Here is a 13,888-nt window from a genome sequence, read left to right on the forward strand (position 1 = left end):
GGGAGTCCCTCCTGGCCGCAGAATTTAAAAAAAAAAAAAAAAAAGGAAAAAAAATATATTTATTTTTTTTTTTTTTTTACTTTTTTCTTTTCTGGCAATTCCCCCCCCCTCCCCGCCCCAACCTCCTCCCGGACCGGCGGGGCGGGAAGGGAGCTTCTCCGGTCTGCGAAATCAAAGCATGGCGGAGTCTGGCGATGAGAACCGTCCTCCCCAAAGCATCCAGCGCCTCTGACAAGCTCGGAGCCAGAGGGGGTGGGGGTGGGAAAGGGCGGGAGGGGGGAGAGCATGGGAGGGAGGGGGCGTCCAGTCCTTCCCCCTGCACTTGTCAGATGCAGATGGGACTGGCAAAGTTTGTTTGAATAAAAAAAAAAAAAAAAAAAGCCCCAGAAAAAAAAAAAAAGGGGGAAGAGCAGGAGGAGGGGGAGGGAAAAAAAAAAAAAAGATCCTAGAAATCCAAAAAGGCTCATCTGGGAAGGAGAGAGAGGAGAGCGAGAGGAAGCGGGATGCAACTCAACCTGACGCTGATCTGCTTCGTCTTCGGGGGGTTCCTGCCCGACGCCGCGGCCCGGCGGGAGCAGATGGACACGGGGCAGTGCGACCTGCCCCGCTCGGTGAGCCGGGCCGGGCCGGGCCGGGGGGCGCGGCCGCTGGGGATGCGCGGCCGGTCGCGGCGCTCCGCGGGAGCCGCCGGGGCGCGGGCGGGATGGGGGGGCGGGGGGCGCGTGGGGAGGGACCCCCCCTCCCGCGCGTGTGCTCGCGGCCCAGGCGCGTGGCCCCGCAGGTGTGGCGCGAACCCGCGCGTGCCCCGCGAGGGGTCGGTGCTGCCGGCGGGAGGGGCCCCTCGGCCCGGCGCGGGGGGATGCGGCGGCCGGGCGGGGGAGCGGGGGGGGGGGAGCGGGGGGTCGCGGCGGGCCGGTGCCGCTGCGGGCCTCACCGCGCCCGCGGGCCGTGCGCGCTCCGAGCCCCTATGCGGGACACGGGGGAGCGGGGCCCCCGGCCCCTGCCTCCCCGCGGGCACCCCCGAGGGTGGCATTGCCACCGCGGGCTGCCTGCTGCCCCGCTGCCCCCCCGCCGCTGACCAGCCCCCCGCCATCCTCCCCGCAGCAAGGCGAGCTCAACTCCTTCCTCTGGACCATCCGCCGCGACCCCCCCGCCTATCTCTTCGGCACCATCCACGTGCCCTACACGCGCGTGTGGGACTTCATCCCCAACAACTCCAAGGCCGCCTTCCACGCCAGCTCCAGCGTCTACTTCGAGCTGGACCTCACGGACCCCTACACCATCTCGGGGCTGGCCAGCTGCCAGATGCTGCCCCACGGGGAGAACCTGCAGGACGTGCTGCCCCGCGAGCTCTACCGCCGCCTCAAGCGCCACCTGGACTACATCAAGCTGATGCTGCCCCACTGGATGACCCCGGACCAGCGCGGCAAAGGGCTCTACGCTGACTACCTCTTCAACGCCATCGCCGGCAACTGGGAGCGCAAGAGGCCCGTTTGGGTGATGCTCATGGTGAACTCCCTGACGGAGACGGACATCCGCTCCAGAGGGGTGCCGGTGCTCGATCTCTACCTCGCCCAGGAGGCCGAGAGGATGAAGAAGACGACGGGCGCGGTGGAAAGGGTGGAGGAGCAGTGTCACCCGCTGAACGGGCTCAACTTCTCCCAGGTAAGGAGGCCTCTGGGCCTCGCGGCTTGTGCCAGGAGGTGGGGGCTGTTCTCCTTGCCTTTTGGTGGGTTTATGCGGGTGAACCCCAAGCCTGTTGCAGTGGGGTGGGCTGCCCATTCCCCATTGCGCCAGGCTGGGCAGCCCACGAAAAACCTGCCACCTGTGCAGCGAGGGCTGCGTGGTTATCATGTGGATTATTTATTTGAGAGGCAAATGTCCGGGGTGTGAATGTGTGTGTCTGCTGGCTTGCCACTTGTGAGGGAAACTTCCACACCTCCTGTCCTGTCCTGGAGCTGGTTGAAGAGTGGGTTTTTTTGTTTGTTTGTTTTTAAGTAAAGCAGCTCTGTGGTACTTGTCAGGAGGAGGACGAAGCATGAACGATGAAAAAAGAAATTTTTTGACATTGTTCAAATAGATATAAGTATGTGCAAACTGTCGGCTGTCTTTTTAGTAGTCGCTCCAGGTCAAAACAAACTGGCTTACATTGCCCTCCTGTACTGGGCGAAATTAAGTGTGCAATCTGCATGGATTTTCTTAATTTTAGAACAGGTAAAGTTCAGCAAAAAGAAGAGGATGTAGATAAAGAAACAAAAGTTATTGGTGTAACCGGACTCCAGAATTCTTTCGGTGGATTTAGCTTTAAACAACCAAATAGTAAGCCATACGATCTATTTCATTTCAGTGGATTAATCGGGAACACAGTCACAGCTATTGACTTTGCTTTGTGAAACTGTTTATATGAAATCAGATTTACTAGAAATTCAGGAAATGAATGTGTGTGGAAGAAAACAAATAATCCAGGGGAAATTTAAGATGGTGTCAGTTACTGCTATGATATTTCGTTTTTAACCTGCTTTTTGTCATTAGTTTTGGATCAGCCTGTTTCCAGCCTTATCTTACTGTCCTACTTTGAGAAAAAAAAAACCTTGGTGATGTGGGAATAAGGATTAAAGGACTGATCTTTGGTGATTAAAATGTCCTTAGAGTGCCTGCACCCCCTTCTCCCATGAAGTCTTGTGGGAACTGTTTTGAGGGGAAAAAGTCTTGCTTTCGCTAACATTTGGTTCATCCAACAGTTCAACTAGAAGTCTTAACTTTGCATACAGCCTTCAGAGGAGAAGACTGACTGGGTACGCTTTTGGAGGGATTTTCATGTTTATCAACAAAAGTAATTAAAAGAATGCCCCTCAGGACCTTTGCATTAATTAACACACCTGCAAATCAAGGAATTTGTTTTACCCTCTTCTGTTTGAAAGGTTTAAGTGCCTATCCTCTCTGTTGATCTCCTTTAATGTAAGGTAAAAATAATTAACCATTCCAGACATCCAATAGCATTTGGTTGTATTAGGTCAAAAATGGCAGTTAGAATCAAGCGCACTTGGTTAAAAATGTACCACTTGGAAGCTTTTTAAATGTGAATCATGTTACATTTTTTTCTTTTTTAGAGAGAGCAAGCAAGCAACAGAGAGAGGAAGAGGGACAGAGTACAAAATTCACTGCTGCTCTTACCATAACTGTTTTTCTCTCATTCTCTAAATTTTAAATAGAAACAAACATTTCCCCTTTGTTTTCCTACAATAGTAATCTAAAAAAGAACAGCAAAGATATTACTGTTATTGGCAAGTAAAGGACAATCATTTATGCAAAACGTTTGTGCTGATTAAAAAAATAACATTACATTTTAATTATTACAGAGAATTGACATTGCTGCTGAAAACAGATCAGTGTTCAGGAGGATTTTTCCTAGATTGAAGCTTGTTCTGGGAACAAGGCCACCAGAACAACATGAGACAAAATTAAACAAAACAAACCAGATATTTATTTTCTTGCTTCCTCTAGATTTCATGCATCCTGACACCTGGCTAGTTGTTTAACAATAGTAATTTGTAATGTTATCACACCGTCTGGCAGTCCCACTGCTCCATGTATTGCTGTGCTAATTTAGTGGAGTGGATTACTATGGCCAGGTTTCACCTCCCAATTTCAGGTCTTGGAGCCTTCTTTAAGCAACACGTAATTAAAACACACTCAAATGGAAATCAGAAATTGAGCAGCTTTTGCCTTGTAAGGTGTTTGCATAGTTTGATGAGAACATCTGTGATAAATTACAATCCCAAATCTGCTAAGGGCATCAGCAGTTTTTACCTGTTTTCAGCATTACTGTTACAGGAATACTGCACATAATTTCTGCATTCAGAATCCAGGTTTTAAAACCGTGCCTTGCTGAATCATGTCAATGCTTTTGTTTCCCACGTCCCCCAAAGTCCAGTATTTTTGCCCTAAGCAAATTAAAAAAGAAAAAAAAAAAAGCTTTTTTTTTTTTTTTTAAACTCCTTCCCCTCAAAGGCAGCTTTGTGCTACTGCAAATATTTAATCTGACTACATGCACCAAATCTGTTAATCTGATACCATGAGGAGAAGGAAATCTAGGAGTTGTCCCGGTGTGGTACTTGGTTTTGATCTGCTCTGAAAGAAAGCGGATACACTTGCATTTTTGACCAGGAACGATCTTTGAAACGTTCTGTGTGTGGCTTTGAAATGTTGATTGTCTTAGCCGGATGAAAAGATTAAGGTGGCTCATATAATTAGCCGCTTCCTGGAGAGCCAGCTCATGCAGGTAGAGCAGGGCGCATTGTTTTCTATTGTAAACCCCAAAACTTTGTAGTTTGATGCTCTGCTCCCCCTGAAATCTCTGCTCAGTGCTTCATGCTGCTTTCCCAGGCTGGCACCGCGCCGGTCACCCTGCTGTCCCGCTGCCTGGATGCTGGAGGGAGCATCCTCACTGCCCTGGGACTCCGGCAGCTGCTGGTCGCACAAAGTCCGGGCCCTCGGGTATGGTGTTGTACAGCTGGTGGCAAGTTGTCTGAGTGGCAGCAAAAGGCTGGCTGGGGAGCCTGGCAGCAGGGTGGTTCAGATCAGCTTTGGGTCAGGTTGAAATCTCACCACTGCTTGGTACACCGAGTGCCAGGGTTTTCACTTGAGGGCAGGACAGAGAGCTGGGAGGCGTGCAAAGAGGAGGAAGCAGACAGCTTTTCTGTCTTACAGCCCGGATGTTCGTTTACAGGTGGCCAGAAAAGTGCAAAATCAAATGGGCCAGGACTGAGGAGAGCTGGTGGGGGCAGACGGCGTTCAGGGCCACCTCTTCTTGGGGTCCCGGCAGGGCCACTGCGGCCGGTGCTACGCCAGGCCCTGAGGACTCATCCGAGGGCCGGCTTGGGAGAGGGTCCAGCTTTCCCTCCTCCTTGGGACCCTCGTGTGGTGGAAAGCTCTCCCCAGGCTGACATACGCTGTCGCTGGAGTAAGGACGGTGACGGTGACTCCTACAGGTGCTGGGTCTGTCTGCGTCCGCCCTGCTCGCCGTGGGCTGTGCTGGGCCCCCTGCTCGCCCCGGGGTGGGTGCCCGCGGGCAGCATCGCATCCCCACCGAACGCCCCTAGGGTCAACAAGGGGAGGGTCTGGCTGCTCTACCCAAACCGCTCTGCCCTGGGGAGGCGGATGGTCGCCCTCGCTTGTGTTTGATCCTGTTGCTCAGCAGGGTCCCCAGACCGAGACAGTGTTGATATCCCTTCCTCCAAGGTAGAAATAAAATCCCTTTCTCATCCCGCCCAGAGCTTGCTCTCTTCAGGGAGGATGTGCATTCGGCTCGCGCCAGATGCCCTGAATCCCAAGGTTCCCGAGGGGAATTTTGTGTCAGGGCCTGACCCCATCCCGGCCTGTTGGTGGGGGAAGCTCTGGGGCCGGAGGGGAGCCCCTGGCAGCCCCTTTTCTCTCCTTCTGCTGCTCAGGGCTTGCAAAGCCCTGACTCCGGTCTTCTCCAGCCTGTATCATTTCCAACTGCAGGGGGAGATGTTAAATATCAAACCGGTGTTGATTGGATCAGAGACGGCCTCAAAGAAAGAAACTTTAGACCGTGCCAGATTAAACTTCACACTTCACCATTCTTCCCCTTTCATTTCTTTGCCGCCTCATTCTCTGCACAAATAAACCTCGTCTCCATGCTTTCTACCAATGAGACAGCATTCAAGGGGCAGGAATGACTTTGTTAACAAAATCAGCCTTCATTTCCCAGGTCCTGCTGTTCCATCAGACCCTGGGACATGGCAGCTTTGATTACTCTAGTGATGGGATTAGAGGGGGGAACAAGTGCTGGTTAATAAAAGGCCAATGGGTGGTCCATCATGTTTGGTCGCTGACAGATCTGCAGCCTTGAAGCTGGACCTTCAGTGGCAAAGCAGCACGATGCAGTAATATATAGACGGGGCTGTGGCCTGGATGTGCTACTCCATCTCCCCTGTCCCCTGTAAAAATGAAACATTTCTGTGATCGCAAAGCTGGGATTCTCAGAGCTGACCACTGCAACTGACTTCAAGGGAAATTTGCCAGTTTATACTAATGAGAGATCCAGGCTCAAAGTTTTCTGACCCGGATTAAAGGGCTCAGTTTCAGAGCTAGTTGACTTTGTGACCGTCTGTGTAGTTTATTGAGGGGGTATTACTGATTTTTTTTTTTAAATAATCTTTTTTTTTTAAGAAAAGTGCTTTTTGCCTAACAGAAGTAGCACCTTTTTGCTTTTAAAAAATTTTAGTCTTTGTGAAAAGGGCAAGAGTCATCAAAAATAGCTTAGTATCATCTGTTTTGATTGCTGAATATTGTTGAAAGAAATGCTGTTAAAAGGTTTGATTATGCATAGTGTATGTACTTCTCAGCTTGCTCACTTGAATTGAATTGAACTGTTGCGCCCTTCACTCCCCCACACCCCCCCCGGGTAAAAATTTCCCCTATTAAAGTTAACCTTGGGGTAGAAATTCATACAGCAGAAACAGAAATCTTTCCATTTAAACTCCTTTTGAATACTAGTGGAGTGGCTTTACATCTTTACCAGGGGAACTGTTGAGGGTGAAACTATGCAGGTATTAAAACTACAGTAGTCACAGTAACACCTGAAAGGATCAGCAGCTGACGTTTTATAGCTGTAACTGTACGTGTTGCTTTTTACAGCCAGTTACTGTGTGCTTCTTCACTACAGCCCCCTTGAAAGGCCCACCCTGGCATTTGATGCCTATTAAGAAAAAAGTCGGTCAGTTAATGATGGCTTGAGGGGCAGCTGGCAATTCATCTATTGTATTTATTGTGTATATAACTGCAAGAAGTGTTTGTAGAACAGGTTAGATATGAGCCCTTCCTTTCCCTCTGATCTTTCACACTTCCCTTTGTAAGATCTGAGCCCAGGACAGGTGTACCTGCCTCCCACGAGCAGATCTGAAGAGGATTCTGATGGTTGATTTGTTTGCAAAATTATGGGTGCTGCTTGTGATCGGGTTTAGGCAGGAATTGCATCTTGATAAGGTGGGCTTTGAAAGGAACAGATCCCCAGAAAACTGGCAGGTAAGCCTGGCACTTAAGGAGTCCCTAGTGTATTTGAGGCAGCCGAACACTGTACCATTTTTCCCTGTGTGCATGGTGAGAGGTGAGTTGAGGTCGGAGTGTGGTCTCTTTGGCTCTGGCCGATGCCTGGTCCTGGTGGCAGGGAGCCCTGGTACTGCTGTGGCACGAGAGGCATGGGGAGCACCCAGGCACGCACTTTGCTCGGAGCAGATCCACTCCCTGACTCTGGGGAAGGGGATCAGAAGAGGGGCAGATGATCCAAATTCATCCCTGTACTTAGGCACTAATGCTGCTTTCAAATCCCTGTGAGATCTCCCTTGGAGCAGTTTGTCACCTCTGAGCTGCTCACCTAGTAAGTGCAAAATCCACCCTGCCACCCCATTAGTAAATAATACTTCCACAGCGATTATTTTCTCTCTGTTGTCTGCTGTCAGTTTCTGGTGCTGTTGCAACAGCAGTCAGGATCCTGCCCCGGGCCCAGAGTGCTTTGCTTATAAACAGAACGAACCATTGACCTTAAAAACCTCAACTTCAAGTATAGTGCAACCTACAGTCCTCAGAAAGTCTTTAACAGCCTCCCCTCAGCTCCCTAGTGAGTAGCAATCCACATTATAAAGCCAGCCCACATCATTCAGGCTAGTCAGAGGTTCCTGTACTGAAAAGGCCAGGAATGATCTTAAGCAAGGGCACTCATTCACCTTGCACTCCTGCGGAGATGGAGATTGGTGGCAGGGCTCCTGGCAAACCCTATTTGGGAACTTCAGAGGGACATACTGTAAAATAACAGGTTTCCCCTGTGCTAGGCTTTACACTGCAAACCCTTATTAATCTCTTACCTGTCATTAGGAGTTGATGAGGCAGGTAAAAGGCAGAAGAAATCACAGAGTTACTGCTTGAGCCACGTGAGATTGTTGTGATTTCTTTCATCTTTTGGTCCTGTTAGAGGGGTTCCCTGCACACTTGGATGAGGGACTGTAAAATGACTTCCTCAGACCACAGTGTTTAGGATAGCACAAAAATGGAGTTTTTCAGCAATGGCCAGTGTTTTGCGAACTTAGTATTTTTAAGTTTCAAGAGTCAGTGTTAGAAGAGTCCTGATTTGCAGGGTAATGTATCTGCCTCGTGTCCACACACTTTCCCAAATCCCTCTTTCAAGCTGACAAGCAATTCAGGTCCTAGATATTACTAGACTTAAAATCCACAGAAATCACTGTGGGTTGATCACAAAACCTCAGTATCTTTCTGAACCTATTGAATTATTTATAGATTGCAGTCACTAAGGCATTTTTCTGAACATTGCAACAATTTGTGAATTTAATACTCTTTCTGTAACCCATAAAGCATTACGGTTTCCAGCTTGCTTGAGACACCAGAAGTTAAACTGGTGCCTGTAGAGCTTAAAACTGCAGATATCAGTGTTTGAACTTAACATCTCAGTTCTTGGACTGGAATTGGAACAAGGCTATACTCTGTAATGGTTTAACCCCAGCCAGCAACTAAGTACTATGCAGCCAGTTGCTCCCTCCCCCTGCCCGCTCTCTCCCTACCCCAGTGGGATGGCGAGGAGAATTGGGAAAAGGTAAAAGCCATGCTCTGAGATAAGAACAGTTTAATAATTGAAATAAAGCAAAATAATATAATAGTAATACTAATGAAAAGGAAGAAGAGAAGAATAAATCCAAAAGAAAAATAAGTAGTGTGCAATACAATTGCTCACCACCCACTGACTGATGCCCAGGCAGTCCCCGAGCAGTGGTCGGGCTCTCCCGGCCAACTCCCCCCCGTTTATGTACTCAGCGTGACGTTCTATGGTATGGGATATCCCTTTGGCTACTTCGGGTCAGCTGTCCTGGCTGTGTCTCCTCCCAATTTCTTGTGCACCTGCTCACTGGCAGAGCGTGGCAAACTGAAAAGTTCTTGACTTAGAGTAAGCGCTACTTAGCAACAACTAAACCATCACTGTGTTATCAACATTATTCTCCTACTAAATCCAAAACACAGCACCGTACCAGCTACTAGGAAGAAAATTAACTCTTACCTCAGTCGAAACTGGGACAACTCTCTGCAGAGTGGGAACAGACGTGCAACTAAAATGCGTGACTGGTTATGTCCATCACAACAACTAGGAGTTATGGTACCTCATCCATCTCCATGGATTTGCTTTTTGGGGTATTCAAGAGAACAATACAGCTGCCTTGTGTTATTGTTAATTGTTTATTGGATCTAGCTGTCATGTAAATGCACAGAGAATTAGAAATGACATGGTTAACACCTGTGTGGAAGCTCAGGCAGGAATTAGCACAGATAACTGCTGCTTTTATCACAAGTTATTCCAACAGCAGTCTTTACCATTTGGGTTTCCAAGTTTTAGAGCTTCTGCTGCAAGTCATTTCAGGACTTCTAGCACAATATAAATGAAAGTTGCTAAAAACTGTGAATTAAAACCATGTGTTCAGCATTTTGGGATGGATGTTTTATGACTGGAGGAGGCTCATTAGCAAAAGTATTTTTGGTTTGAATGAGATCAAAGACCCTAGATTTTCCACTCTGAGGGTCATTTAACATAGGCCTAGACACCCCATTTCTCATCATACATAGACTCCCATAGGCCAGTTATGCCTGAAGAAATCATCGTCCCTGAAATACCGTAATTAGATTTATTATCAGCGGACCACTGCTGATCACCTCTGTCCAAGCACTGCAACAGCATTGAGGGTTGAAGAGTCTTGCAGATGTCAAAAGGGAGTTTTATTACTGACTTCTTCAAAATGAGGATTGTAGCCCATGCCAGTGGATAGCAATGTTAGATGTGAAAGAGTATTGGTATGAATCAAATCCTATGTGTTGTACTCATTCCAGAGTGTCCCTTGAAACCAGGGATAATATTGAACCATTCCCAGAAACTCCTGTTGGCAAATAAATACAGGGTTGTAAAAAAAGAAAAAGAAAGCGTTCTGATTTCTCCTTTTCCTAGGCTCAGTTAACGTGGAAGTTACAAAACCTTTCAAATTAATTCCAGTCCAGAGGTTTTTTCATGCTTGGGTGTCCCTGCAAAATCACAGAGATCATTGAGATGGGCATGGAGGACAGCTAGCAATTCAGTCATGTCCAACGTGTTAGCTGTAACAGTGCAATCAAAGGAATAACACTAAATGCTTTATGTTTTCCCCCGATTGCATCAAACTTGCTTCTTCTACGCTAACTCTCGTATTGGGGCACCTGTTGGAGACACAGATATCCCCAGTACATAAAACAGAGAAGAAACTGCCTTCACAGAGCAGAGCAGTATTTGTCAGGCTCCTTTCGTGAGCCAAGGAATGAGAAAAAGGAAACAAATCCACAAGTTCTTTTCAAACCTCTTTCCATTTTAATAAACGTCAACTTAAAAGGAACACAGGGAAAATATTTCTTTAAAGTAGAAGATTCTATGTCTTGAAAGTATCCCCTCAATATTTTAGAGACCGTATTAAATCCAAGGTCTCCATTAGGCTCCCTTACTTTTGTTAACAATCACAATGAAGACTGATTATTCTCTGTACACTTTCTGCCACTGCACAAATTTTGCTTTCCTTTGATTTCTTGCAGACTTTTCCTATTACAGGTGACAACATAATAGTGATGGGGAATATTTATTTAAATGTGAGACAAAATGATCACAGTATTGGAGTTTGCAGAGTCAGCAGAGGGGGAGAGGGCAAAAGGGTGATTTGAGAAACATGCCCAACTTTTTGAAGGAGTTTGTATTTCTGGCATGTGATTGATTTACAGTTTTACGAATGATCATGGAGATTAATGTTACTCCAGCAGTGAAGTGTGATGGGACATGTCCTGGTGTGTCCCATTGATTCTAAAACACTGGTAGAATTATCATAGCACTATTAGTTGTGAAGGAGCTAAGCCTTACACCATCCGAAGAGCTGGTCGTGACATACTGGGAGCCAACTGGGATGCTAACTTGTAGTTTTCTTTCAAGTTAAAGTAATTATTTTTGGGATATCACAGGAGCAAGAGAGATGCAAGTATGCTAAAGGACTGTGTTTATAAGAGTTAACTACACAGCAAGCCCTTCTTTTTCATGACTTTCTTTCCTGATTAATGCATGAAAACATTCTGATTAATGCATGAAAACATTTTGAGAACATTCTCAAAAAAGCTTATTATTTGCTGGCTGAAGAAGATAACTCATTAAGGTATAGAATTGAACAAAGTGAAGTTTTTAGTACCAGGATATGACCAAAACAATTCTAATATGGCGTGGCCTTCAAACAGCTGGGATGCTCTATTGGTAGACAGTTACAAGCAAACTGAAGTTCAGATCCTTCAGTATTTCCCTTCCCACTTGCAGAATACCAGGGGGGTATTTTCTCCCTGGTGTGAGCATCAGACCATGATAGCAGGTCATACCACCCTGAAACAATCAGGTCCTTTGGTGACGAGGTGAGGTTCAGAGGGTCAAGGCAGAAGGCGTTCGCAGGCACAAAACACCATTCGACTTTATGGATTGGCTTGTCACTGTATGCAGACTTGCATTGACTGGCCTTTTACCCAGCTAATTGTGTGAGGCCAGGGAGGATTTTCTTTATTAACTCAAGTGCCTTGGCTGTGAAATGAGACATACTGTACAGTATACAATTCAAGCTCATTTTCAAAGGCATTTTTGTTGAAACTGGTTATCCAGAGAGACCTGAGCCTTTAGCATGTAGCCGTCTGGAACACGCTCTAGAAACTTCATAATTTAAGGTCAGCATTTACACTGGTTCATGTTCCAGTAATGGAATAGTGCTTGCTTTAAAGAAATACTCTATTTATATCTTAATGTATAAAGGTGTGGGGTTTTTTTCTGAGGAGGAAACTGGCTGCTTTGAGCACTTGCTGTGTGTTAACTATGACTACAAAAGCTTGTCAGGGATGTACCATGTAGAGACTTAAGCAAATTATGGCTCTGAAGTTGAAAAAAACCATAGTTTGTACACTTGGTGTACATTCTAAAATGTGAAAGTATTAGTTGTGGAGAATCAATTGTAGTAATACCCTTTTGTGAAGTACAGAGAGCTATAATTTCCCAGAAGGTGTCACATTTTGGCATATTTTGGATGGATTTTGTCATTACTGACAAAGAGATCCTAGTGGAAGATATCCGTAGGAATGCAAAACACAATCACCAAAACCCACACAAGATCCCTTATCATGCTTTCTCTAAAGCTGTTGCAGATTCATTTGAATTACACTGGAAAGATTTATCTCTTATTAATGGAGCACTCTTCATTTTTTAAAATTGAGTTGTTGTGCAACACATCAAGTAACAATGTCATAACACATCGTAAATCAGCTTGTTCTCTGAAGGATTCTAGATGAGTTAATCTAACATCCTGGACACAGTTCATGAGTAGTTAATTTTAGCAGTTCTCTTTGATATATATCAGTTAAGGCAAAGCAACTCCAGCCATTACGGAGTGGAGTCAAAACTGGTTAACGGCAAAGCAAGTACAGACAGAGATTGTTCAGAGATAAAGCCTTTGGCAGATCATTCAAGGGATCTTTGCTTTATATAGAACAATTGTAGCTCTAATACCAGCGTTGCAGACGCTCTGGGACAAAGAGAAAACACACACACACACCAAACCACAGAAGAAAACCACAGACACCACTTGGTACTTGCATCTAACAAGAAAGTCAAGCTAAAGTTCACCAGCCCTGACGCAGTTACCAAAGAACTCCACGGCAGGCAGCGAGATGAGAAGAAATACCCCCAAAAAGGCATTCAGGGATTATTTCCATTGTTAGTGGGAGAAAATGAGAACGTTTGATTTGAAACACAAAGTCATCCGGCAGCCTGCCAAATGCCATTTATCTCAAGGTCATGCAATATAAATAACCCCAAGGGTTAGCTCTAAAGCGGAGGAGCGGGAGGTAGCAAAACAAAAATAGGGGAAGGGATTCCACTCTCTTTCCTGTGGATGTTTGGCATGCTACTGACAAGGTTTCAAGGCCTGGCACTCCTAATGAGTCTGGTATATTAAGGGTAGTAAAACACACACAGAGCAGGGAGTACAGCTGAATGTAGCATCATGCAAGGGACCACAGTTTGAAACAAAGCCACTAAGCTGTCATGCATTTTCTGCAAGAATTAGTCAGAATGACTAATTAAAAAGGAAGAGTCAGCCAGATAAAATTTTCCTCTGGGAAGTTTAAGTCTGAAAAGATTGATCCCTGTTATACAGTAGGGACAACCAGTGTTTATTTACTGTTTACTGTTGGATTGGGTGGTCACATGCATTTTCCTGTTCTTCCAACACACCAAAGTATCAGAGCCTTCTTAAATTTTTTAAGAGAATAACAAGCTCAGCAACTATCACATCTAGTAATCCCTCATCTCTATCAGTCAGGGAAGGAAGGGGTGTGTTTTGCTGAGATTGCTCAGAGCTGAGAGTATAGCTTTGAAAATGGGAGAATCCCAAGAAACTTGGCACCCATTCTTCCGTTCTCTGGAGTAAAAAGCTCAGTGTAGTTCCCATTAAAACAAATTAAACAAGTATGCAGTGCTTGAATCTGGAACCCAGAACTGTACTCTGTGGTCCTCAAAATTGGGCAAGGTGTCTTTCCCATTGCTTTATATAGAAAGGAAGTTTTGTGTAGCCAAGTACTTGATTAAGAGAATTAGGAGGAAAAAAAAAGTTAGTCAATATCCTTCTAATTTGTTTGTGATTTTGATAAGCTTAAAAGTAGACTGAGTGGAGTTACTTGTGGTTTCACGTTGAATTCTTGATGCCATGAACAAAGTAAACTAAAGTCACTAAGTCAGAAGGAGAATTTCACACTGGAAAGTGTTTTGATTCAG

General features: G+C 46.0%; 1 protein-coding gene across 1 annotated transcript in view; it reads left to right on the forward strand.

Moving 5' to 3' along the window:
• The first annotated feature begins 306 nt into the window (after positions 1-306).
• The window catches only part of TRABD2B (TraB domain containing 2B), a 295,484-nt gene continuing 281,902 nt past the window's right edge, over positions 307-13,888 (forward strand). The window contains exons 1-2 of the mRNA XM_037404866.1: positions 307-611; positions 1,105-1,665. Coding sequence (XP_037260763.1) covers positions 504-611; positions 1,105-1,665 — 669 coding nt within the window. The 5' untranslated portion in view covers positions 307-503. The remainder of the gene's footprint in view (positions 612-1,104; positions 1,666-13,888) is intronic.

This window comes from Falco rusticolus, chromosome 11 (assembly GCF_015220075.1).
Source record: "Falco rusticolus isolate bFalRus1 chromosome 11, bFalRus1.pri, whole genome shotgun sequence".
NCBI classification, from domain to species: Eukaryota; Metazoa; Chordata; class Aves; order Falconiformes; family Falconidae; genus Falco; species Falco rusticolus.